Source organism: Neltuma alba, unplaced genomic scaffold, assembly GCF_004799145.2.
Source record: "Neltuma alba isolate B1F8T4 unplaced genomic scaffold, ASM479914v2 tig00010133_pilon, whole genome shotgun sequence".
Classification (NCBI taxonomy): Eukaryota; Viridiplantae; Streptophyta; class Magnoliopsida; order Fabales; family Fabaceae; genus Neltuma; species Neltuma alba.
Window position 1 is genome coordinate 29,841 of NW_021635081.1, and position 27,864 is coordinate 57,704.

Here is a 27,864-nt window from a genome sequence, read left to right on the forward strand (position 1 = left end):
AAAAGAAATTTTAAGCCTCTAATTTTATGGGGTTTTAAAGTTTTGGCTTAATATCTAGATCTTATGACCTTGCTAAGGTTGCCAAAGCATTAAGAACTCATTTTACTCAGAAGAAATATTTTCAATTTGGCTGACAATCCACCATTTGATTCACTTTCATAGAATTCTCATAGTCATGTCACTAAAAAAATGACTTTCCATAGCAATAAAAGGTTATTGTTGAAAGTCCTAAAAAGACCATAGAGTCATCATTGTTACAAGCATCACTAATAATTTTCAATAGAAATACATATAATATCGCCAAAAATACATATTTAATGATGACATTACCACCGTCAACTTTCAACATGGATGCATATGTTTCGTTGAAAGTATTATTGCCACTCTGCCAACATTTAAATTAGTGACAACAATTAGGGTTGTTTGAGACTTCTGTTGCCACCATAACTAGTTTTTGGGATGATTACTGTTGCCGCTAAAAGTTATTTTTCCCCCTCAATGATTTTTGTCATGTATGGACTTATTTTTTTTGAATTTTTCCTATTAGTATATTAAATTCATAATTCAATAGTTAACATATTACTAAGCTATTTAGGAACTCATAACAATAAATAAAATGATGTAAAGTATTTCACTTCAATTATAATACTCCAACAACAACAAAATAGTATAATAATTACAATACAAGTGCTATAAAAATCACAATAAAAGTTTTGAAATGTCAAATTTAATAAAATCAATTCAGCAAATGTTAAAATCTCCCGTGTTGTTAAACTATTTAGACCAATTAAAAGAAAGCAAGCATTATAATATCATGTTGAATTCATTATTATTTGATAAAAGTGACAAAAAGATACGAGGATATTTTAAATTAGCAATTAAGTTTGCACATTTTGTAAGAATGAAATTATGAAATTTATAATTACATAGTACTTTTTAGTGATGTAACTTACAAAATACTCTAAAATGGCAAAGAGTTGCATGATAATCTTCACAACTCACATTTTATATTATGTTTTGTGAAAAATTAATTAAATGTAAAATTTATTGTATGACCGAGTTAACAATTAGCTCATGTGATCTAAAATAAACTATGTGAAAGACTTGGCTAAACTATCTTCCCAATTTAAGACAAAGGGTTATCAATGATAGAACATTTGATTCATTTGCTTTCATAACATTTTTCGTTTGTATGTTTTTCTTTTCATGAAGATCATATTGTAATGCAACTTAATTTGCAATTTTTCAACACTTTTAATTTGTATTTTTAAAGATCTAAAGTCACTGGAGCATCATCTTTCTGGTTTAATTATTAGGGGTTTACTGATTTGTTGATTGAAATCCCAACTAGTATAATTGTCACAGATGGACTAAAATTAGCTTCTATCCATGTTAGATGGAAAGCCGCTTGCTTGACCTTGCAAAGAATGAAGTCCAAAGTTTGGTGAATCTTGTAAAAAATGAAGCTCAATATTTATGTTGTTTCAATAGTCATGTTGAAAATTTTGATCGAAGAAAGGAAATACTAGTTGCAAAGCACCAGGATGTGAAGAGAAAGTTTCAAAAAGGGAAAGGTGTTTTTAGTTTTAAGTATGAAGCACGGCAATGGGAACATGAAGCAGATGGCATCATCAATATAGACACTAAAATAAAGAAGAAATTCTTTTTTGGTTGGTGTCCTAATTGCTGGTGGCAATATCAAAGAGGTAAGGAGTTAGCAGAGGAGACTCAACATATTGAAGAATTATTGGGAAGATGTAATTTTGATATAGTTGCTGGTCGAGCAAATGTATCAAACATAAAACACCTTTCTTCACAAGATTTCATTCATTTCAAGAGTAGAGAGTCAGATTTCCAAGATCTAATAGAGGCATTACATGATGAGAATTGTACTATGGTTGGATTGCAAGGGATGGGGGGAGTAGGCAAAACTTCAATGGCAAAAGAAGCGGGTCATAAACTAGAAGAATTTAAATTGATTGACAAAATCATCTTTCTCGTTATCTCCAAGCCTCCTGATTTCAAAAAGATTCGTGTTGAACTTGCAAAAAGTTTGGATTTAAATTTGGAGGAAGTGAAGGAAGAAGAACTCTCAAGTGCAATATGGCCCAGAATCACTAGTATGAACAAAAAGTTGCTTATAATACTAGATGATGTATGGGAAAAATTTGATTTGTTAGAAAACTTGGGGATTCCACCAGGCCACCAACACGAGGATTGCAATTTATTAATAACCACACGTAATTCACATGTTTGCAGAGAAATGGGATGCCAAAGGATTATTAAACTACATACGTTATCTGAGAAAGAGGCAATGCATCTTTTCCAAGCACATGCTAGTTTAAATAATTCCTCTCGTGGTTTGAAGGGTATGCCCCAAAAAATTGTGAAGCATTATGGAGGAGTACCGATTGCAATTGTAGCAATAGCAAGAGCATTAAAAAATCAGCCTTTATCAATTTGGAAAGATGCCTTGAAAACCTTGGAAGATCGCCATGCTGATCAAAGTTTGGAAGAGGCTTATAAATGCTTGAAGCTAAGCTATGATAACTTGAGAAATCAAAACGCCAAAGAGCTCCTTTTGATATCTTCTTTGTTCCCAGAAGATTTTGAAATTCCAATACATCTTTTAACCAAAATTGGTATAGGATTGAGCTCTTTTAATGAACATGGCAAATACCACTTAACAAGAAGTGATGTGGATGCAGCTATAATTGAACTCATAGATTCTTCTTTGTTGTTGGATGGTAGGAAAGAATGTGTAAAGATGCACGATTTAGTTCGTGAAGTGTCCTTGAGGACAGGAGACAAATATATTCAATCTCTTATATATTTGAAAATGCCTATAAAAGAGAATTTGAGATATTTATTTTGGAAGAATGATGATTTTCTTGATGAATTTGATGGACATAAATTGGAGGTTCTATTAATATATCTAGATGGTTCAAAAGAGTTGAATGTCTCTAATATATTCTTTAAAGAGGTGATGAGTCTCAAAGTTTTGGTTTTAGTTAGTAATTATTATCGCAAAAGAGTCCCAACTCTATCATTGATGAATTCACTTCAGCCATTGAAGGATATTCGTACACTCATTCTTGTAAAGTTGGATTTAGGTGACATCTCTATTGTAGGAAACTTGTTGAGTCTTGAGACTCTTCATTTTTCTTATTGTTCAATCATTGAATTACCAAGAGGATATTTGAAACTAAAGAATTTGAGATCATTAGAAGTTGAAGAATGTGAAATTGAGAAGAATAATCCTTTTGAAGTGATTGAAAGATGTTCACAACTAGAAGAGTTAACTTTTGTTGGTAATGAATGTGATGATAAAGAAAAATATGCAATTTCTCAGAATGGATCTCCTCTTACATTACACAGATATTGTATATCTTCTAATAAATTTTCATATTATTTTGAAAAGCATCATTCCATGTCAAGATGTTTTCAAATAGATGAATTAAATCATTTACTCTCAGAGGCAACATTTAAGCAACTTGTCAGAAGAGCTGAACTTCTTATCTTGGAAAGAGAGGATGACGAAAGAATAAGGAAGAGTCTTATCCCTGATATTATTGCAGTAGATGAGGGAGAAATATTGAATGATTTGATTGTTCTTCATTTAAGCTCATGTCCTCACATGGAGTGCCTCATAGATACTAAAGATAATCATTCTGGGGTGACTGCTTTCTGTAACTTGGCTGAACTACATCTCTCTAAAATGGGTGTTGAAGATTTATGTCGGGGTTTTACACCCTCTAGCTTTTTGGAGCAATTGGAGATTATGAAGTTGAAGAAGTGTCATAGACTGAAGAGGATATTATCTGATAGCAACTACAACTTATGTCATCTTAAGTCCATGGAATTGGAAGATTGTCCAATGTTGACATCAATTTTTCAACTATCCACTGCTCGAAGTCTGATACAATTAGAAGAATTAACAATTAGAAGATGTAGTGCACTGGAATACATCATAGTAGGAGAAGATAGTGGCTGTAATCAAAGGAGTTATCATGACTCATTTTTCCCAAAATTGAAAATAATTCAAATTGCAGGGTGCAACGAATTAAGAATAATATTGCCAATCCTTCCCGGTGGATGGCCTCTGGAAAGAATAAACATACGATGGTGCAGGAAGTTGAAATATTTATTTGATGAGTTCCAAGAGGTCGATGTTATGCTCCCCTTTCTGGAAAAAATGGAACTTTTTAGACTACCAAGTCTGGTTGGTGTTTTTAGGGAGTATGACAAATCCATCTCTTCATCAATGCAAGAGCCAACATCCATACCTCTAAGCACCAAGGCATGTTCTTTTTCTTGGGTTCAAGTATGTTGTTTTAAATCGAAGGCCGCAAGTGAAGAGGCTGATGGTTCTGTTTCTACAGGGCAATTGCTTGACAAACGAATCCCACAGGTATGCTCAGCTCGCCTCACTATTTTTGTTCAGATTTCTCTTACATATATTTGCCATTAAAGTGATGATTGATCAGTATCAATATAACATTACATGTATGGGATCAACATTGTTCTACTGATTGATTGAATGACAACATTCGTTTGTTATTTTCCTAGTTTATATATATATGAGCATTACAATTGCATAAATAACAATTTCTTTTTGAAGGGATTATTTGCATCAGAGAAATGGATTGATACTCCTCCTACCCTTGGGAGACAATTAGCACTCCATTTTCATCATATAAGGAAAATGGAACTTGCATATCTCTCTTCAAATTCAGTGTCAACATTGTTCACTTTATCCACAGCATCAAAGATATCATGGGAAGAATTGACAATCACGGGTTATGATGGATTGAAGCTCTTGGTGACAAGCAACAAAGATGATTATAAAGATCAAATCAATTGCAACTCTATTTTCCCAAAGTTACAGAAACTTAAAATCTCATGGTGCAAGGACTTGGAATTTTTATTTCTATCTACAATATCTATAGAAATTAAGAATTTAAAGTCCTTGACTATTGAATATGCTCCTCAACTAACATATGTCATTGGGAAACAGCATAGTATATCCAATCAAAATCAAAATGATGAGTTGCACTTTGATCTCCCTGCTTTGGAGGCCCTCTATTTTGAAGACGTACCAAAGTTCACCAACATTGGCCTCATGAATTGTAAAATTGTGTCACCATCTCTACATAATATTTGTTCAAACAAAAGACAACTGAATTCGAATACATCAAAGGTAATACTCTCTTTTTGTCTTGATGTTGTTTGTTCTCTATTGATATACATACTTATTCAAGAGTGAAATACAAAGAAAAAACACAGAGATCTGAAAAAAAAACTTTATAAACATTAATTTTTGTTAATGATCATAAATTTTAAAAATTTGGAAAAAATACTAAAGTTTTAGGTTGGAATTCAAATTTTTCTATATTGGTTCTTTGCTATATTTAGGAGTGTTTATGGGATGGGATGGAACAAGAACAATCCCGTCCTAATATTTGGGATGGGATAAGGACATCCCATCTATTTTTTAAAATTTTTTGATATAAAGTTATATATTATTATTATAAAAATGAAAAGTAAAATAAATTTATAGAATTAAAAAAGATAATATATTGGGATGGAACACCCCTATCCCAAGTCTTGTACACTGTTGTCCTGTCCTAAAATTTTTAGGACTCCGCTAGCCCAAAATCACTGTTATGAGACGAGACAACTAGCAGTGAAAGGAGAAAGAGGTGGAGCTTTATCCACATCCACAAGTTAGCTTGAGAGTGAACTTGGCTTTCTTAAGGAGTAGACACCATATCAAATTAAATATTACAATGAGACGTCTGGTAAATTTATTTTTGGGAATAAGGTCAACTATCAAAATACTCAACTTCTTGGATTTAAATATATTGTAAGATGAAGACATATAATTAAGTTTTAATTTGATTATAGTATGAGTAAAATAACTAGCACACTTTTTTAAAATGGAAATTAAGCTAAATTTTATCTCAAATTATTCTTGCTAGTATATTGTATATTACTTTAACTGAAACCTCTTATGTATTATTGCATGATGAGACTTTAATGATTTATTGGCTTGTAGGAATTACATGCATTTGTAAGCATTGATCCCCAGAACTACTCTTTGAGAGGGTTATCTCCAAGGTCCATCGTCTTGAAAAGTTTTTTAGAGTTTACAAGACCTTTTAAAGAATTTCTGCTTTGTTGGCACATGAAACAGCAACAGGATAAAAAGGTATGATTATGTTCAACTTCTCTTACCAATTCTAACATATTCCCCCAATGGATTAAGTTATATTTTAATAATATTTCTCACTACTTTGTGCATATGCTCTCTTAAAGAAGCATAAAATAATAATATTACCTGACTAATTCTATATTTTTTCAAACTATAAGGGAGGGCTTTTGTTATTTTCATACATACATGTTTCAAGAGAACATTTACATTTAAAATTCAGATGTATTTGTTACCTCTTAAATTTTATTTGAGTTTCATTTGCCTAAATTCTACCATGATTTTGCTCAAATCAGACTACATTAAAATTTTTTTTTGAAATAAATTTAGAATTAATATATCTTTCATGGAATTCACAGGCAATTGAGATGTCCGATTCAAAAACTCTTTTAATTGCGGACTCCAAAATAACAGAGATTGTTGATTTGACCCATGTTGGAGTTGGATCATTGACATCTAGCTTACAAAAGTTGAAGTTGGAATATCTAAGGGAGATGGTGAATATATGTGTGGGGCCTAAACATGTCATGTGCTTCTATAGTCTCCAGAAGCTATTCATTGAACGTTGCTTTAAGCTCAAATTTATCTTCTCCGCATCTATAGTGCGAAGCCTACCAATGTTGACAGAGCTAAAAATCTCACGGTGTGAAGAATTAGTTAACATTGTTGAAGAAGATTATGAAACAAACAATGATGATCATTTTTACCATGAACCATGCTTTCCCAACTTAGAACAAGTCTCTGCCACTGATTGTGACAAATTGCAGTACCTGTTATCTATCACTGTTTCTGGTATCCTTCCAAAACTAAGATCTTTGGAGATAAGTAGAGCCAATGCACTTGAGCATGTGCTAGTAAGACAAGGTGAGATGAAAGAGATGGTCATGAAGGATGTGCTTCCGCTATTAAGTCAATTGGAGCTCATAGATCTTCCCAACCTTGTTGGTCTCTGCCATGGGATCGATTTTCAAATTTTGAAAAGAGATGATAACATAAAAGTGGATGGTTGTTCCAAGTTTTCTTTTTATGGTATGCATTAAGAGAAATAATTTGTTCTTTAGAAATGAAAATTAATATGATTTTTATTATAATATTAAAAATTCTATTTTCAGAAACTTCAACTACCCAGCTTCAAGCAAGTCTTAAAACTGCAGATTGTCATACTGAAGAAAAAGTAGGAGACAAGCTTTCTTCGCATCAATCTTTAAACAGGGGAGAAGCAACGCGACATTCGCTCATGGAGGTAAGATTTGATTGCTAATGGCATCATTTTACTTCTCCATCGGTCCCCATCATGATCATATGTGCCCTTGATTTTGTGGCAATGCTCTGGAAATTCTATCCTTTGAGAAAAACAGAGTTTAAAGATCATATTTAGAATGCCAATAAAGAATTTGACATAAACTAAAAAAAAAAAAGAAAAAAAACTTGTAGTTTTGGACAGGTTATTGAAGAAACGATATATTCCACTGTGATAAACATGTTGTTTTAATAAAAAATACCAAAAGAGACATCATCATCATGTGATTGGTTTCTTTTCCGTTACGTCATTTGATTTTTATTTTATAAGGTGATAACCTTCAAGAATTTATTTTAATTTTATTAAGGAGTGGGTAGGAAATTTGAAACGAAAAATAGTAAATAAAAATATTTCTCTTGACAAAGGAAATAAACAGAGTTACAGTCAAACCTTACTCTACTAAGCTTACTATCATATTTAAATTTAACTAAAGCTTAACTTCCTCTTACTAAAAATTATGCTATCCAAAACTATCCAAAACAGGCCTAAGAGAAAAACTTAAAAGATTTAATCCTCATATTGCTAATCACTTTAAAAGAGCCACCAAACACATGCTAGGGGCCTTTAGACATGCCTTTGGTGTTGTTTGGGAATTCAAAACACTTCCTTGTTATGACATATTAAAACAGTAGCATTTAAACCTCTCTGAGTCACAAAAATTCAATAACATCTAAATGGTGCTGTCCAAACAGGGGATAAGGATCAAAGTTCACAAACTAATGCTTTGATATTCCAATTGCCCATCTAATCACTATATGGGAAACATAAGACCCTTTACACGTGTAGTTCATCCATTTTTTGAAGTTTTGGACAGCCTTCCTTTACATTTTAAAATTTTCCAGATTCATAAACTCCTCTTTTATATACATTGAGGGGTTTAGAATTTAGATTTATCGATACTTAATTCTCTCTATTTCAGTTCATCCATATTTCACCTTGAAGCCCTTAGGTGTTTACTATATTTTAGTTATCACTTAAATATAAATTTAGTACATAATTAAACATTACAGAAGCAAGAAAAAGTCAGCTTCTCAATTCCAGATTTCAAAAATCCACTTCTCCTCAAACAAATCAACATGCATGGAATAGATATGATTTTTTATAACTTAATGCATGAATCCCTCAACTTCTCTCTAAAAACAAAATTTAAACCTCTGATCTACTTGCAGAACAGACAGCCACTGGAAAAAATATTGATGGAATAAGATTTAAAGTCCTTACATTGGTCTAAGTGTTCGGCCGCATGTGAGGGTGCTGCTGAGTGGTTTAAGAAGATGCAAGATTGGGCCAAGTATTGGCCCAATTTCCTTTTTAGACATGGGGTAGTGAAATTATTGTTGGATACTTTATAAATTTGTTTTTCTCAGCTAGCTTCTCTAATTTTCCTAAAATTTTTGGGTTAAAAATTAGAGCTAATTCGAAAAAAAGGCATCACCAAAATTGAGATTAATTGTCTTTTATTTAGAGATTTTTTTTATTTATGTCTCTAGTACACAATAATTTTCTGTCTTTGTTTTAAAGTCGTCATATGAACCCAATGATTTTTTAAAAAAAAGAACCAATTGCTAGAAGAAAAACATATAATTTGAAGGCGATATTTAAAATGCCAACAATCAACTCTCACGCGTGTGTGTGTGTGTGTAATCCATTGAGTTTGGCATGAACTAAGCAAAGTTTTATCTTGTGATGGCTATGCAGAAGCAATATTGAAGTTGTCGACAAGTATGTCATCTAAAAGATACCAAAAGAATACATTGTCACGGGAATCCAAGGGTTGTTAATGAATTCAACGTAATCATAATTTTTTCTCTTGTGTTGTATGTGAAGCAACATACAAAACTATCGAAGAGGGTTTAACACCAAGGTTGTGAAAGAAAATGGCATTTTTATCATCAAATTCAAAAAAATTTAAGACTTACTCGTTAGCTAATCTTCTTAAAGCTTCTTTTTATATGTTGCACTGTTGATCAAAGTACAAAGAAAACAATTACACTAATTTATCATCTTGGTTTTACATGGCCATCGGTTTACAATAAAAGGCACCAATTCATACAAGTCCCGACCTCACTCTTCTTCCTACAAGAGACAACATTCATGCAAATGCCAAATTTTACGAAGAGGAAGAAGGTAAAATATTGAAGCGTTAGTTTTGACGAAGAAAAATATTATTTATTTATTTTGGGTTTTACAGACAGTTTGAAGAACAAAAATATTATTTATTTATTTTGGATTTTACAGATAGCTTGATAACATCTCGACGTCCTCGAAGTGGCATGAAAGCTAGCGATTCTTTACTAGAGGAGAAGCCTAAAACATCTATTAATGGTACTTGTTGCTTTCTTTTAAATGAGATATTTCACCCTTTAATTTGATATATATATATATATATATATAATAACTATTTTTTTCATAGATGACCCATCTGTGCCGCCCTTAACATTTATTTCGAGTGAGAAAACTTTTGAGACAATCTTGCCACTGAGTCCTATGTCATCCAAAGCTTCAAGAATCCTCAACCAAATTCCTTCATCTATTGTCTCCAAACCTTCTGAAGGTGGTGAGTTTCTTTATTGTTTTCTTATAGTGACATTTCATTCAGATTTTATTCATATGTAGTGAGGGATTGTGGGAATTGCCTGGACTGCCTTATAGAGCATAAGCAAATGTTGCTACAAGGAGTGTCACCAACCTTGCAGAAGACTATAATCTATGCCTTAGTGATTCTACACATTGTACATCTTTATTTGCTTTTCCAATTATATTTTGGATTGGTTTCATTCTAACATCATATTGCTTCATTGATTACGGAAGAAATATTCAAAATGACACTGAAATCACTAACTAACTAGCAAACTCCTAATGTTGTAGATGACGTTCAAGTTTCAGACAAATCCCTTGGCTATGCCATTATCTCAAGTGGAAGTGGTAATCTAAGAATTGATCCAGGTAACCTAACACAGAAAAGGAACAAAGAGTATTATTTAAATATATTTACAAGCATATGAAAAGTACATCAAATGGGTTTTAATATAAAAATTGGAAAACTCTTCCATAGTATACAATTGTTCCAAATTCTCTGTTTTACGGTATGCATTTAGAGAAGTCAGTCATTAATTCAAAATGAAAATTATTATATACTTGCAGAAACTACGGCCACTCAGCTTTCTGATGACTCTAAAAATCAAGATTATGAAGCTTCGGAAGAGACAAAGCAGAATACTTCTTTCCATTCAAATGGAAGACAAGCCTTGAAAACACAACAATCCACAATTGGTCCCTCAAACGTCACAAGAGTATATCTCATTTCGCTGCCTTGCGCTCGCGCACACTATTTTAGTTAATGGCATTTGATTATTATTTACTTTCACTTGTCACTAGTGCAATACATTCATTTTGTTTCTCTGTTTGAAAGTTATCTTGAAGCAAACCATGATTTCTTTTACCATAAGTGTTGGCATGAAAATTTGAATTTGATCTCATATTTGAAAACTGCATAAAACTGCAAACATATATACAGAGAGACATGCACATTTTCATTCATAACTAAACCTTTTTATCATGCGGTGTTCGTAGTAAAGGAAGATGCAGAGGAAATTATCAAGAAGTATTATTTTTGGGAAGCCAAAGTTAATCACTGTCTTACCTTATCTCTTTATTTATTTGTTTATTTTATATCTATTTGGGGTTGTTGATCAAGAAAATTACTGCAAAGTTCCTTAGATTGGAATTTTCCATGATTTTCCTTTTATTATATATTTATTGAGGTATTGATCAGTATACCAAAACAAAACTGGTATGGAACAACATTTATTTCTGTAAATAAAAATACTACAAAATAAAAACTGATTCATTATGCTTTGCAGAACGACGAGGAAGGGAATACAGGTGCTCTAAACAGAACTGATTCACAAAAGGCATATTTAAAAGTGAGATTATTATCCTTTATTTGTAGATTATTAGTCTTCATTCATCCTAGATGGTTCAAACTTGTGGCTTTTATTTATCTTCTAATAGGATGATTTGGTGGACAAAGTAGCGAGAAATGAAAGAATCACGATTGATCCACACCAGTCCGCAATGAGCACACAGAATTTTGCGAAGGTACATTGGATGATAAATTTTTTTCACAAAATAAATATTCAATCACATATTGTCCTTTTCAATAATACAGATACATAAAGTTATGTTGCTCCTCTGGTCCTATTTATAGGACGCAGAGAGAAGACATTTTTTATCTTATTTATAGGATACTGAGAGAAATTTTTTGTATAGATATATAATTTTATCTTTTATTTGTTATTGTGTTGACTTTGTTTATATGAGGCATAATGTATATTAAATAGGAATAAAATTGAAAAATTATTGAATTTTAAATAAGAGTTGATGAAATTTAAGGCTTTTCTTGGTCTGTATAAAACATATTAAAAGTGACCTATAAATAGGATCAAAGGAGTATATATGAAGTTAGGCCTTGTTCACATTTATTTTCATGTAGGATGTGTTGGCGGGCAAAGAGGCGAAACAAGAAACAATAATGATGGAATCACAATCACAGCAAGAAATGATCGGATATAATATACAATCTCATGATGAGGAAAAGGTAGAGGGAAGAGAAGGTAAAATACTACTCTCCCTAATCCTAAATGTAGGAGTTTAATAACTAATTCATATATACTAAGAAAATTAACTAAGTTAGTTATTTGTAAATAAATAGGTTTTTCTTTTTCTAAAGTATCCCTCCTTTCAATCATTTATATTAAAAATTACCGTCATTGATTGTAATGTAACAAGTCAAGGCAGTTTGTGGGGAAAATAACAAATATTTGACATATATAGTATATTGGGGTCTTACATTTAAGACAAAAACAATTTCCAAAACCAAAGAGAGTAGCATCTTGTCTTGTAAGTAATATATCATCAATTCCTTATTTTTGGTTTCACAGGTGACTTAACTTTGCCACATCATCCAAGTGACGTAAAAGTAAAGAGATCTTTGCTGAAAGAGAAGTCTGAGGCTTCCGTTCATGATGGGACCAAATCAGATATTGTTGAGGATACAAAGTTGTCACTGTCACCATTTTCTACCCCTATAGAGATGATGCCTTCTTTTCTAGAAGCCAATAATCAAGCTTCAACTGCCCTTGGAGTACAAGAAATAGTTGATATGATGAAATTGGAAGGTTTTGAGCATTCAATATTTGCAAAGGCACTTGAGACTTGCCCACAACTTCGACTCTCTACAAAAGATAGAAGCGCTCGAGTATTACACATGTCCTACAGGGTATTGCTTGATATCTTGAACATTCTAACTACCAGGACTCCTTTCACTATCACCGAGGCAGACAAGAGGATACTAGCTGAGCATTTGAAGGATGCTTATCTTTTTGGTTTTGACAAGGATTGGATTGAGTCTACAAAGAATAAGGTTTTTAATGGTGAGATATGTGAAGTTGATAGCATCCAAAATGTTCTAGATGGCTTAGACAATGATCTGAAGAGCAATGAGGCAATGCTTAAAGCTATTCGTGATGAGGAAGTTGAGGCTGCAAGAGTGGCACAAGTGGTTCAACAAGAGCATGCCAATGTTATGGCTTGTCATGCTCATCTTTTAAAGGAACGTCAAGATATCATAGAACGAAGGCAACAATGTTGGGAGATAATTGCTGCTAAACATAGGCCTTTTGGATTTTAGCAACTATTTGTGTGCTTCATGTTATTCTATTTTATTTTCACAAAAGACGGATTACTAAGATAGACTATGAAACGCACAGAATTAGGTGTAGTTTAAGTCTGGGTTTTTCTCCTAGTTCATGCATAATCACTCGTTTAAAAGTGGACTCCTGACATGGAGTAGACAGAAAACAACTTGATGCTGGTGTTTATTTTATGAGAATAATATTGTTGTTTCTAAACATAGATTGCTTGATCACACAAACCTACTAGTATGCTACACTACTTGCCTCAGTATTTTCGTTCAAGTGTCTATCTTATGAATTATACATTGTTAATTATTTAGAAGGGTTTACAATTGAAATGTTGATACGACTACTACATTTTCTGAAGTTGTAGAAACTAGAAATCAGGGAGTGCAACGACTTGGAAATTTTATTTCCATCCACAATGTGTAGAGAAATTAAAAACTTATATTGTGGTGCAGTTAAAGATGCTCCTGAACTAACATATATTGTGGGGAAATACCATCATGAGGATGTTTCAGCAAAAAAGAATCAACATGATGAGCTGCACTTTGATCTTCCTGATTTTGAGCTATTTTGTTTTGATCTCACACAACTCAATACCAACTTTCCAAAGCTGAAGCTATCATAAAGACCCTTTATGTGATGAGAACCAAAGTCTGAGAATTTGCATTGATTGTTTGGTTAAAAAAAAAAAAAGAACTTGCATTGATTTCCCTACTCTAGAAAGACTACATATTAGGGGGTGACCAAATCTTGTTATCTCTCATGTCCATTAACTAGGATATTGATATTTCTTTTATGTTTAGTATCAGGTTTTTCAATGATTTTATGGTTTGTGATCATGAAACACCACAAGAGTCCACAAAGCTGACTCTGTTTTTACAAGAATGTTATTTTCGAGATGCCAAAAATGACAAAGTTATAATCTAGTTAAAGATCAACTGGTATGTGATTGCTAATTTGATCACATTGTGATTCTCTTCACATCTATGAGGATGTTAATTGGAAGCACCCCAAAAAAATACTAAAAGAAATTTCTTTCAATAAAAACAATTACTAGGATGGTTGGAGCACCCAAAGAAATACTAAAAGAAATTTCCTTCAATAAAAACAATATAAAAAAAGTTATTAATGCATACACACTCTGTCATCTCTATTTTGTATTTGCCTTTTGAATTAACTGACTAATACACACACTCTTTCTTTTTTGAAGTTATTTTGTGATGAGATGATTTATTGTAATTAAAAGTTTGAGGGAAGCATTGTTTTTTGATGACATTCTTTTACAATTTGCCAAATATGATTACATATACAATACAAGCCTGTATTATTTGGCAGCCACACTCCAGCACGTAATTGTTTCTTTACTGTCTTATTTTAATAAGGTTTCCTTCATATTTTTCTGATTAAATTTGAGAAGACTTAATATAATATGTTCAGTTCATTCAGGTGCAACAAAGTCAGAAATCGTCTTCTAATCTAATGGCTTTACCTTCTTTTGCTGAGACCGATCAAGCTCTCAGTGTTGCTGGGCTGCACGAAATCGTTCTTTGAAGCCCTCAAATGATCCAAGCACTCGAATGAATCGTTGAATCCGTTCTCATGTTCTTATCATCTCAAAAAGTGCTAAACCTGTATTTCCCCTCTTCTTGAGAGGATATTTAAAATGGCATCGTACAATAAGTGAGGCAAATCATTAAACACAAAAAGGGCATTATGGTGACCTCAACGTCATGTGAGGATGACATCTTTAATTCTTTATATTACACCCATAAGACCATTATTTTTTATGAAAATAATTTTCTTACTTTTTTTGGGTGAAAATGTCAATTCATTACATAAAACCAGAATACTTACATACACGAATAGGGAGAGAAAGTGTTCCTGGACATTTATTACAAAATCTATACTGTGGGGGCAAAAAAACATTTACAGCATATGCAATCCGAAGGAAAATAGCCTATGCCAATCATATAATTTAGTGGTACGAATGTCTCCCAAGATTTTTCTCTTTTTTTTTGTCAGAGTTCCCCCAAGATTAATAAGTCAAGTTCGTCTATATTTGTAACTCAAGGATTTCTCTCTTTCCAAGTTTCTATGCTTGAAAAGGTTCATAACACAAGATGTCTTGTTGGGACCATCAATTTTTTTTACGCATAATATCCCCAATTAATTATAAAATTTTCTCATTAATTAAACAAACTCTTCCTATTGATGACTTTTATTGAGGACAATTTTAATATTTTTCAAGAAATAACTATTTTCAGTTAACTTTTTCAGTTTATGTAAATTTATTAATAAATGTTTATAAATAGTATCATAGGAGTAGTTTTTATTTTTAATGGAAGATATTCATAATCTTAATTACCAAAAGCGAAAAAAAAAAAAAAGGACTACAGTATTGTTTAACGAAGTGAGTGATATAAAGCTGACTCCTTTAATTTTTAATTCCTCTCTTGCATGCCCGTTGTCTGGGAACATATGGTTGGGTGCGTGATAAGCCGGCAGACTTTTACATTTTTTCCTTTTTCTTATTATACTAAGAATTAAGAAGTGTTTAAATTCTTGATTTTAACTCAATTTCCACGTGTTTCCATATCATATTAAGAAATGTTTGAGGCATGAATGATTGAACTTATTTTCCCCCCATTCTCGGAATAAGGCAAACATCTTCAATTATTTTAGGATCACTTAACGAGAGCTGATACGTATATATTAATTGTTTAATTTTGAATATTAAGTTACTGAATTCTTCTTCTTCTTCAAACAACAAAGAAAGCTCTGTTTCACTTGGTTTAAAACAGAGCATGGTGAGCAATGTGTAATGTTTATAATATAAATTATTTATTTGGAGATTAAATTTGGTCATGAATATAAAATCTCAATCTAATTTATAATGTTTTATCTAAAATATCTTTATTGATCATAAGGTTTCTTTTTCTTCAAACAACAAAGAAAGTTCTGTTTCACTTGCTTTAAAATAGAGCATGGGGAGATCAATGTGTGATGTTTATATTATAAATTATTCAATTAGAGATTAAATTTGATCCTAAATATAAAACCTCAATCTACTTCATCCCTTAAATTTATAATTGTTTTTTCTAAAATATCTATATTAATTATAAGGGTTCTCGCCAAATAATAGTTTTAATGCACATAATTAAAGAAGATAGTTTAGGGTGATCAATATACATTTGTTACAATTAATCAATTTAATTAATTTTCTTAATCTTTTTAAATTAGTTGTCTAGCTATTATATTGAGGACAAGAGATAGCACAATTTTTTATAACACCTCTAGATGAAATATTATTCATGATTTATATAAATATATATATAGCTATGGCATATCTAATATTATTGAGTTAGTTTTGAGTAATATTATATCTAATTGGAAGTAAATTTATCAACATTATGGTACAACAATGAATTAGGTTGTTATTGGCCCTTCCAAACCTTTACGTAAGAGAAATATGTCGCAACTTCCAAAAATAACATGTCACTCAATCATCTCTCATAAGAAGACCTACACTAAATTTTGCTTCAAATACCACAAAATCTGGCATTCATAATGGTGAACTGTGAACTGGAGTTTTAAAAAAAAACAAAGAAAATAGCATTAGGTATATAAAATTTTAATTTTTTATCGCTAATAAAAGCCTCAATTAAAAATTAATTCAGTCAAAAGTCTTCAACATAATTGTTTATTGTTTTTGGGGGGGTCATGGAAAGAATATATGCTCTTAACATGTTTCAGCCTTTTATGCGTTTAGTCTGAGATGAGATGAAGTGATCCAATAAAGTAGGGATGGGATGAAACATGCGTTTCAGCTTATATATGTGTTGGATTTGTGGATCAGCTTTTTCAAAGAAAGGTAATTCTGAGATTTAAAGAGATCGTTAACGTTAGTCATGAGCAACGTTAACAAGTTGATTTAATCATAGTCTTTCAACATAATTATTTATAAGAATAATAAGCATAAGGACGAGATAGGCAAATAGGCATACAGACAAGTTCCTACAGTTTATAAATACTTTTTCAGAATTTACAATTTCTTAAAAATTATGTACAAGCAATTATTTACAATTTACAAGTGAATATATGGATCCATATTAGAAAAGATATTTATATTTAGCATCTCATGATACTTCAAATAAGATTACCTTTATCAAGAGAATACTTGTACAGATCAATTCAAAAATTTGGATCTTGTAATAAAAGAAGGAGAGAATATGTTTTAGACTTGATGCAACATATGGGACTTTAGTAAGGCCAAAAGAATCTAAAGCAAACTATAAACAGTAGAAAGAAAGAAGCGATTGTAATCGGTTTTTTTTTTTTACTTATAAACTATAAACAGTGTTAAAAATAATTCCTGTATTTTCCATTTCTGGGTCTGTTGTAGTTATATTGGGCTTGGGCTTGCTTCTTATTCCTAAGCCCATTTTGGTCAAACAGATCTATTTAGGTAGTGATTTACACTGTGTGTTGTAGGGACTCGTATACTTTTCAACAGATGGTGTTATTCAGTTGCAGAAATTCTTTGATTGTTTACATGGCATTAGAGCACAGGATGGTCCATCAGTCATGTTTCAAGCCCATCAGATGAAGCCCAATTCACCTAGTCGGAAATCCAAGAACCGAAGTCCATCTCCACTCCGCAGTAACCCAATGCTCCTTGTCTCTTTTCGCCCGGAAATCCAAGAACCGAAATCCATCTCCACTCTGCGGTAACCCAATGCTCCTTGTCTCCTTTCGCTGTCGCTGAACCAAGAAACCCTCGTGAGTCAAGAACATCGATGACGGTGACTAATATTTCATGGGGGAAGAAAAGGGATTGGTGAAGTCGGCGATTGATTTCACAAGCCTTCTCTTTCTTCACCCGTCTGACACACAAGGGATGTCCATTCTTGGGTTGATCCTCACGAGCAGCTACAACTACACAGTATGGAGCAAGGCAATGATGATAGCTCTTCGAGGGAAGAACAAGACAGGATTCATTGACAGTTCCTGCAAGAAGAGTGACCAAGATCCGAAGTTTCACGCTTACTAGGAAAGGTGCAACGCGGTTGTTCTATCGTGGATATTAGGCTCAGTCTCTAAGGATCTTGCAACCAGTTTGGTGTACTTTGAAGATGCATCATCCGTGTAGGGAGATCTCAAGGAGCTCTTTGACAAGATTTTCGGATCATGTATATTCTTTCTTCACTGTGAAATTCACTCTCTTTGGCAAGATGACCTTTCTATATCGGGCTATTACTCTTGGCTGAAAGAATTGTGGGAAGAACAGGGAAATTTAATGGCAATCCCGACCTGTAAATGTCCCACTTCTCAAGCATATCATGAAGCAACTCAGCGACTGAGGCTCTTGCAGTTTTTAATGGGACTCAATGAAGCCTACACGAACGCTGGGAGTCAGATACTCTTGATGTAGCCCCTTCCAACGGTCAACCAGGCTTATGCGATGGTCCTAGAGGATGAAGCACAGAGAAGCATTACAAGCCTGGAGAAAACAATTCGAAGTGAAGGAATGGCAATGACTGCGAAGGGAAGAGGTAGAGGGAAAGGTGCTCCCCTACTCAAATGTGACCACTGCCACAAGAAAGGTCACACGAGAGACTATTGTTGGCAGATTATTGGATTCCCTTCGGATTACAAAGGGAACAAAGGAAGACAGAATCAAGAAGGCAAAGGGAATCAGAGTGGTGGACAAAGAGAAGCAGAGGCTCTCACCAACACTTCGACTGTTGTATCCCCCAACTTCACCCTGGAGCAGTACGAGAGGTTATTGGAAATTCTGAAGAAAGATTCAGAAACCAACGCCCATGCACTCACCGGTACAGGTTTGCATGATCTTTCTATCACTAGATTGAATCACAGTAAATGGATTATTGATTCTGGAGCCACCACACACATGGTTAGTGATTTAGATTTGTTAGATAGTTATAAAACATATACTGGGCCTAGCAAACATATAAGAATTCCTAATGGTGATAGATTTTCTGTAACTCACATAGGAGATGTTAAGTTCCCTGATGGAATAGAGTTAAAAGGAATTCTGTGTGTTGCTGAACTTCAATTTAACTTAATCTCTATTTCACAAATAACAAAAGAGACTCTTTGTATTGTTCCTTTCTATCCTAATAAATGCACCTTGCAGGGCCTTCTGGATAGGAAGATGAAGGGGATTGGTAGAGTAGATCATGGATTATATCTATTGAGATTGGAAAAGGATTATGCTTGTATGAACTCTGTTCATGATTGTGACACTGATAAATCTGTTGATTTGTGGCTTCTGCATGAAAGAATGGGGCATGCACCCCTCAATATAATCAAACATCTGGAAATAGTGAAAAACAAATATATAGTAATAAATAAAAATTGTGATACTTGTTTTCAATCCAACCAGACAAAGCTCCCCTTTCCCTCTAGCTGTATCAGAACTGTTAGATGCTTTGACCTGATTCATATGGATGTTTGGGGACCCTACAAGGTTCCTACACATGCTGGATTTCAATATTTTCTTACTATTATGGATGAATTTTCTAGAGCTACATGGACTTATTTGATGAAAAATAAATCTGAAACTGCTCATCACATTAAAACTTTCTTTGCTTATGTATTAACTCAGTTCAGTTCCTGCATTAAGAGAATAAGGAGTGATAACGGTAGTGAATTTGTTAATCATGATCTGAATAGTTTCTTTAAGGAAGAAGGTATCATTCATGAAACTACATGTCCTTATACCCCAGAACAAAATGGTATTGTTGAAAGAAAATATCGAACTTTAATGCAAATCTCAAGGGGATTAATCATTCAGTCCAGTTTGCCTATTAGGTTTTAGGGGGAATGTGTTAAAACTGCTACCTACCTTGTTAACAGAATACCGAGTAGGATTTTAAGGTTTCAAACTCCTTATCAAATTGTTCTTGGACATGCTGCAGATTACTGTAATATGAAAGTTTTTGGCTATCTATGTTATGCTATAGATCTGATAGTTACTGACAAGTTTAAACCCAGATCTATACCATGTGTTTTCTTAGGTTATCCTCCTAATCAAAAGGGATTTGTTTTATTAAATCTGAAAATTTTTATAAGCAGGCATGTCAAGTTCCTTGAAAATGTTTTTCCTTTTAAAAATGGGCATAGCACCGATCAAGGGGGAGTGTCTAAGGACATAAAGCAAATGTTTTTTTTTTTGATGATTTTGATGATATATATGTACATCATAAAAGGGATGCCATAATAAACACTAGATAGCCTAAGGAAGAAAGCACTGGAGGTCACATCCAAGCTAATGTTAATAGGAATGATTTAAACCAAACAGGGAGACCTAGTAGGGAGAGAAGGCCTCCCATATGGGCCAAGGATTATGTTTGTAATATGACACAGTCTCTCTTAGGACAGTCCAATGTGAAACAGAAGCGTAAGTCTAACTGTAGGTATCCGATAGAGGATTATATTTCATATGATAATGTTTCTTCCTCTCATATGTGTTTCCTTTGCTCTATTGATGATGTTTTTGAACCTACCTATTACGAGGCAGTTAAAGATCAGAATTGGGTGGCTGCCATGAAAAGTGAAATTCAAGCCTTAGAAGAGAATAAAACTTGGGATATAGTCCCAATGCCTAAAAATAAGAAACCAATCGGTTGTAAATGGGTATATAAAATAAAATACAAACCTGATGGAACTATTGACAAGTATAAAGCTAGATTGATAGCAAAAGGATATAACCAAGTAGAAGGAGTAGATTATAATGAGACCTTTTCACTAGTATTTAAGATGGTAACTGTGAGGACTGTTCTTAAGTTGGCTGCTGTGAATGATTGGTCTTTATATCAGATGGATGTGAATAACGCTTTCTTGCAGGGAGACCTTAATGAAGAGGTATACATGACTATACCTCAAGGGTTTGGAAATCAAGAAGGTAATATGGTTTGTAAGCTTAAGAAGTCTTTATATGGGCTTAAACAAGCTTCTAGGCAATGGAACCAAAAGTTATCTTTGGCTTTACTGAGTGGGGGTTTCTTACAAAGCAAATATGATTACTCATTATATTTCAAACATTATGATAATGGTTCAGTAATTATCTTGGTTTATGTAGATGACCTTTTGATAACTGGTAGTAATAAACAAAGAATTGAACAAGTCAAGTGTTTTCTGCATAGTCATTTTCAAATCAAGGATCTAGGAATCATGAGGTACTTTTTAGGAATAGAAGTTGCTAGGTCCAAGAAAGGTATTGTTCTTTCCAAAAGAAAATACACTCTAGACTTACTTGCAGAAACTGGTATGAGTGGCTGTAAGTGTAACATCCTTATTTTTTATCTAGTATTTAATTAAATTATAAATAAATATATTTTAGTATTAAGTTAATTAAAAAAAAGTTAGATATAGGCAAATTATTATTATTAAATAATTTTTTTGTGTGTGATTGTGTGTGTGTGTGTGGATGATATTCTAGAAAATTAAACCATGGCATAGAAGTCCCACATCGACTAATTTTTAGAGTGAAGGAGTTTGAGGAGCCTGTATATAGGAGATAATGAGTGGAGTTTGAAGTGAGTAAATAATTTTCGCATATATCTGAGGTAGTCTCAGAAAAGTGCTAGTTTTGTGTTTATTAACCGTTGGATCGGACTGAAATTTGGTCAGCCCATTTGGGACATCCAAATCGTTAATTTCAATGGTTGGATCATTATTTTGATCCCCAAGTTACAAGTTATTAGGTACGTTTTTAACTTATATCTTTTGGATTTAGCAGATAGAGTCCTGAATAGTAAATTAGCATTTTCAAGTTCATTCACCGTTAGATTGAGCTATAATAATTTGGAGGATAGTATCATAATAGATAGGGAATTAAATTCAATGGTTAGATTAAGGGTTTAACTTCTGTAGTGAGAATAACCTGGTTCATACTAAGTCTATTTGTCTAAGTCCTTCGAAAATGGAATATAAGTTATAAATTTACAGTTTATCTATTTAAATTATGAATTTGATGGTTCTAATAATATAATCTAACAATTAAAGGATATTTAAGTAAGGAAAATTTAGGAATCGAGTCTAAATCATATATATATATATGTTCTCATTCCAAACCTTAGAAAAATGTCTTTTAGGCTAGAGTTCTGAGTAGAATTAAAGCTTTTAGAAGAGGAGTTAGAGGCTAAAATTTTGTGAGTAGCAAACTCTAATACTATAGATATAATATTTTAATTTTTTTTGTAGATATAAACTCTATTGTGGCATTTTCGAGGTTGGACTCTGGTTGTAGTTGACTGTTAGCTAGGAGACCAGGTAACTAAATTTCTATCTGTTGCATGCTCTAGTATGAAGTTGGTGAGCGGCTTTATAACTAATTCTGTAAAAGTATATTACGTTTTGTATGAACTGTCTTGTGGGATGCTATTTTAAAAAGGATTGATATAGTTTGTATTGCAAGAAATTGGTGATCATGATTATGATGTGTTATTATGAAATTCTGTTGATTATGCATATAAATGCGTCATTTTGAACCCTGTGCATCTATTTTGGGTGGGGAAAGGAGGTAATTGGAGTTGATTTATATACTTGCCATGTGGTATTAGCCTCCATACGGAGCTCTATGGTTGGCTGCTATTATTGTCCCACTAGTTCTTCGAGGGACTGCTACACCCCACTAGTTCTTCGAGGGGGACCCATGGTCCACCGAGTGCTCTGTGGTCTTTGGCCAGTCCACATCATTCGTGTGGTGAGCTTGTCAAAGTTGCTAGTCAAATGGAAAGAACTTAGCCCATGGGTCCAGTCGGCGGAAATAAGGAGGATATAAGGGTGGATTTGGGTTCAGGAATTGCATATGACATGGGATATTCATTGATATTTATATCTTTTAAATAAATGACAAGTATGTTATCTCTTTTAAAATGTATCAATTGCATGAGATTGGTGGAAATATTTGTCTTGTATGATTATTGTGAGTTTAAATGTTTAAATAAATGTTTATCAACTATTATTAACTCTGTGTATCCCACCTGACACCTCACTAGCCCATGCTAGGGTGTGGGATAGGTAAGGATTTAGTTACTGAGACGTTGTCTCACTTCTGTTGCTTTACCATTTTCAGGAAACAATACGTTAGCGGGACCTTCGAGGAAGACTCTTGAGGCTCAATAGCTGTAGCTGACAGTGTAGAGCTTCTGGACCTTATTTTATGCAATCTTTTCGTATATTGCCACACATCAGGACTGCATTCATTTGGGATTTATTTTACCTTCTTATATTTTTATGTCGTTTGACTTAATGAACGTATTATACTTTCTATCTTTGGTTTATTTTGTTTGGATATTGGACTAGAGTGCTGGTAGTGGGCCTAAGGCCCTTAGATTGCATGTGATTGAATTATTGTGGATCCACGATGTGATAATGGTAATTTTTGCAAGTTTAATTGTTGCTAATATTGACTAATATAGTCAAATTTGAATTGCTATTATAATATATCATTTAGAGGCGTATTGTTTTATAACCATGTTTGCATGATTACAAATATAGGTTATTCTTTTCTAACCATGATAGCCTTAATTAAGGTCGAATGCTTTTCTATCATGGTTAGCCCCTTAGTGATGTGATTGTTCTTAAATAACCATGATAGGGTATGTTTACTAGTTTTAGTCCTTTCTATCATGGTTAGTTCTAGTTAGTAAGTGGTGGATGTTACAGTAAGCCACTCACACTGCCTATGCCGCAACATATGAAGCTGGTAACATATGAAGAGAAGAAGCACCAGAAGGAGGACTTGCTTCAAGAACCAGGGAAGTATAGGAGACTAGTTGGTAAGCTAATTTACTTGACAATGACAAGGCCTAATATTTCTTTTCCTGTGCAGGTGCTTAATCAATTCATGCAGCTTTCTATGAAGTCTCATTGGGCAGCAGCTCTAACAGTACTAAGATATCTGAAGCAATCACTTGGCCTTGGGATACGGTTGAGCTCGGATGGAGATCTGAACCTAAAATGCTTCTATGATTTAGATTGGGGGTCATGCGAGACCATGAGGAGGTCGGTCACGGGGTATCTCCTCAAATTAGGAGATTCCCTCATTATCTAGCAAAACGAAGAAGCAGACAACGGTGTCAAGATCTTCAACAGAAGCTAAATATCGGGCATTGGGTTCAGCTGTTTCAGAAGTGATTTGGGTAAGAGGGTTGCTGTCAGATCTGGGAATTCCTGTGCAAGATCTAGTTAATGTGTTCTGTGATAGCAGATCAGCCATATACATAGCTACAAACCCAGTTTTCCATGAGTGTATGAAGCATATTGAAATAGCTTGTCACTTTGTAAGGGAGAAAGTGACAGAAGGACTTGTGAAGTTGCAGCATGTGAGATCTGCAAATCAAGAGGCAGACATCCTAACCAAGGCTGTAGGAAAAGAGACACAATTGAGATTGCTTAGCAAGTTAGATTGTTGTAATTTGTTTCAGCCCCCAACTTGAGGGGGAATGTTAAAAATAATTCCTGTATTTTCCGTATCTGGGTCTGTTGTAGTTATATTGGGCTTGGGATTGCTTCTTATTCCTAAGCCCATTTCGGTCAGACAGATCTATTTAGGTAGTGATTTACACTGTGTGTTGTATGGACTCGTATACTTTTCAATAGATGGTGTTATTCAGTTGTGGAAATTCTTTGATTGTTTACAAACAATAAAAAAAAATCTCCAAATGCTACATTGGTGGGATTTATTTCTCCAAATGCTATAGTAAAACTTGTTCAAGGCTTGAACAACTTCTAAAATTTATCTAACCAAGAGCAATATCTTCAATAAGTTTTGTTTTTTTGTATAACTAAACTTTATCTTATTTTGAACAACTTCTAAATTTCATCACCCTTTAAACAACTTCTTTAAATCCCTCACCACACACAGATCCCCTACTATGATTTTAATAATGATTGGATTATCATTTCAATAATCAATTAAGAGTAAATAGTTGGATGAGTGTTAATCATTATATCATAATAATAGTAATAATTAATGCTATATTAATTAACAAGTGATTAATAAAAATAAGTAATGATTAGGTTTTAAAAAATTAATAATAAATAATGATTAAATTGGCATGAATTTCACATCTTCTTCTCTTCCGTATACGTTATGGTCGCTGTTGTATATTCACTTCTTTTTAAATATGATCAAATGTCTCATTTGTCTGTGCGGTCAGCGTATTTAAATCAAGTAAATGTGATTCAATTAAAGAAATTGATTACCGAGGCATGGAAAATACTTTATTTGATGGACTACCTTGCTTAATGGTAGAAGTGTTATATACAACCGTAAATAATGCAAGATCATCAAATAAAAAATAACTGAAATTGAGGAAGATTGGGGGAGTCAAAATGGGATACTATTGATGATCTTCATATCTTTTTCACTAAAATCAAATAACTGATCAATCATCCAAATGTTTGCAATATTTCTTATGAATCAATATCTAAAATGGAATGAGTTAAAATAAGAGATGGTTGTCAAATGAAGAGATTGTCTAAAAATAAGTATTGTAATTGAATATTCTAATAAATTTGATAAACAAAATATATACCAGTATTTAGAAAATTTTAAATATAAAATTCCACATATGCAAGATCACGTTTGCAGTCTAGTAGCAGCATTACATTATATCCAAAAAAAAAAAAGGAGCCTCCGAAATCTTATTTTTTAGAAAAAAATAAAGTCAATTTTATTAATTAGAAAAAATTGGTACGACCACCAATAGCATAAGCCAAAACTAGACAAGAAAAGACTCAAAACCTACTTGCTTGTTTGGGATCACGTTTTTTATTAATTTAAATCGTCACATCTCTATTTGGGATCATATTTGTAAGAATTTATATACACGTTTTACATAAATTAAAACAAAACTCCTTACATATAGTTAGCTCATATTTTATAAATCACCAAAAACTAATTATAAGTTATTCTAAACAGATAACATTTTCAACAAACGAATTTATTTTCAACAGACATTTAAAACCCATTCGACAGGACACTTTCACGGGTTGGCCACTAAAAGTCTTCACTTTCAATGTGGCCACATTTAATGCCATTACTAAAAAAAAGAGACTTTTTGCTGCAATGACATTTATTTGTTATGCCTACTCCCTTTTATTGGTAATATAAGAAGTTAATTACTTTTTTTCATATTAAAAAATAAAGGATTAAGGTGCATCCAGCACTCCCAACTATTTTCTTATATGCACTCAGTGTCCTAAAGTTATTTGTGGTGCAATTTTACCCTTAAACTAATTAAAATGGAGCAATCTCATTCCTGTCGTTAAATCTAAAAACGTCCGTTTAGTTTTTCCCATGTGCTCCTTTTCCTTCCCTTTCTTGTCCCTTTCACTCATCAACCACGCTGGCATCCTCAATCAAGTAAAGGCACTGTCAAGTAAAAGTGATTCAAGGTCATCAATTATCAAATTGTTATATACCAAAATTAAAGTGCCTGGTCCTCACTGAATCTTCCTGCATTACATACTTCAAAAAGTTCTCACCATATTCCATGACTATAGCTAGATGAGTTGGGGTCAGCAAAATCTGAGCAATGAATAATCTTATAATAATTCAATCAACTTCACAATGAATCTCTTCTTCCCTGTTGAAACAAAAGGGAATCAAGGAACATGTGTTTCTGTTTACCAAAAAAAAAAAGCCCTCGTGTTTCTGAGTCTTACCTCCTGAAAAAATGGGTCTTACCTCCTGAAATCGTATGATGTTAGAATGTTTCAAGGATTTGTGATTTGTAAAGGCTTTCAGCCTCAGAGAAAGTAAACGCAGCGTTTCATGATCTGTATTATCATAACTGAACAAAAAATGATACTACACTGTCATCGGGCTAACACAAAATGCCCAGATCCAATGCCTATTTATAGGCCCAGATAGAAAACAAGGAAACAAAGAAAATAAAGAACAACTAACTAACAACTGGGCCCAGACGTATCAAGCAATACAACTCGGCCCAATTATCCTAAATATGTACAAACCTAAACTCTATTTCTTACACTCCCCCTCAAGTTTGGGGCTGTACATATTCACAGTCCCTAACTTGCCTAACAATCTCCTTTGAACTTCTCCAGATACAACTTTAGTGAGAAGGTCTGCTTGTTGTTCACACGACCTTATATGCTTCAAGTCTATCAGTTTTGATACCCATTTTTCTCTTATGAAATGACAATCCACCTCAATGTGCTTTGTCCTTTCATGGTAAACTGGATTAGCAACTATGTGAATTGCTGCCTGACTATCACAAAACACATTGACAGGATCTTGGTGTAGAATATCCAGGTCTCGAAGTAATCCTTTTGCCCAAACTATTTCTGAAGTGGCCATGCTTAGTGCTCTATATTCAGCCTCCGCTGAAGATTTTGATACTGTGTTCTGCTTCTTTGTCTTCCACATCACTAATGAGCCGCCAAACTTCAGCAAATAGCCAATCACTGATCTCCTAGTAATTCCACAGGATGCCCAATCTGAATCACAGAAACATTCCAGCACTGGTTCTCCTTCTGAGCTGATAAGTATTCCCATTCCTGGACACCCCTTCAGATATCTAACAAACCCTTTCGCTGCTGCCATGTGCACCTTAGTTGGATTATGCATAAACTGACTCAAGGTCTGCACACAG

The 27,864-nt window shown here is 33.3% G+C and overlaps 1 protein-coding gene and 1 long non-coding RNA gene across 2 annotated transcripts; one reads left to right on the top strand and one right to left on the bottom strand.

The window, feature by feature from the left end:
• Positions 1 to 1,396: 1,396 nt before the first annotated feature.
• LOC114754349 (disease resistance protein SUMM2-like) lies at positions 1,397 to 7,251 on the top strand. The gene is made up of 4 exons (XM_028943120.1): positions 1,397 to 4,411; positions 4,622 to 4,822; positions 6,059 to 6,211; positions 6,571 to 7,251. The coding sequence occupies exons 1-4, from the start codon at positions 1,397 to 1,399 to the stop codon at positions 7,249 to 7,251; spliced, it is 4,050 nt and encodes a 1,349-aa protein (XP_028798953.1).
• Positions 7,252 to 10,865: 3,614 nt separating this feature from the next.
• Positions 10,866 to 20,883, bottom strand: LOC114754348 (uncharacterized). Its single transcript, XR_003741159.1, has 4 exons — positions 20,821 to 20,883; positions 14,843 to 14,853; positions 14,529 to 14,532; positions 10,866 to 10,878 (listed from the first exon to the last, which is right to left on the bottom strand). It is a non-coding gene; the product is annotated as an uncharacterized LOC114754348 (long non-coding RNA).
• Positions 20,884 to 27,864: the final 6,981 nt, after the last annotated feature.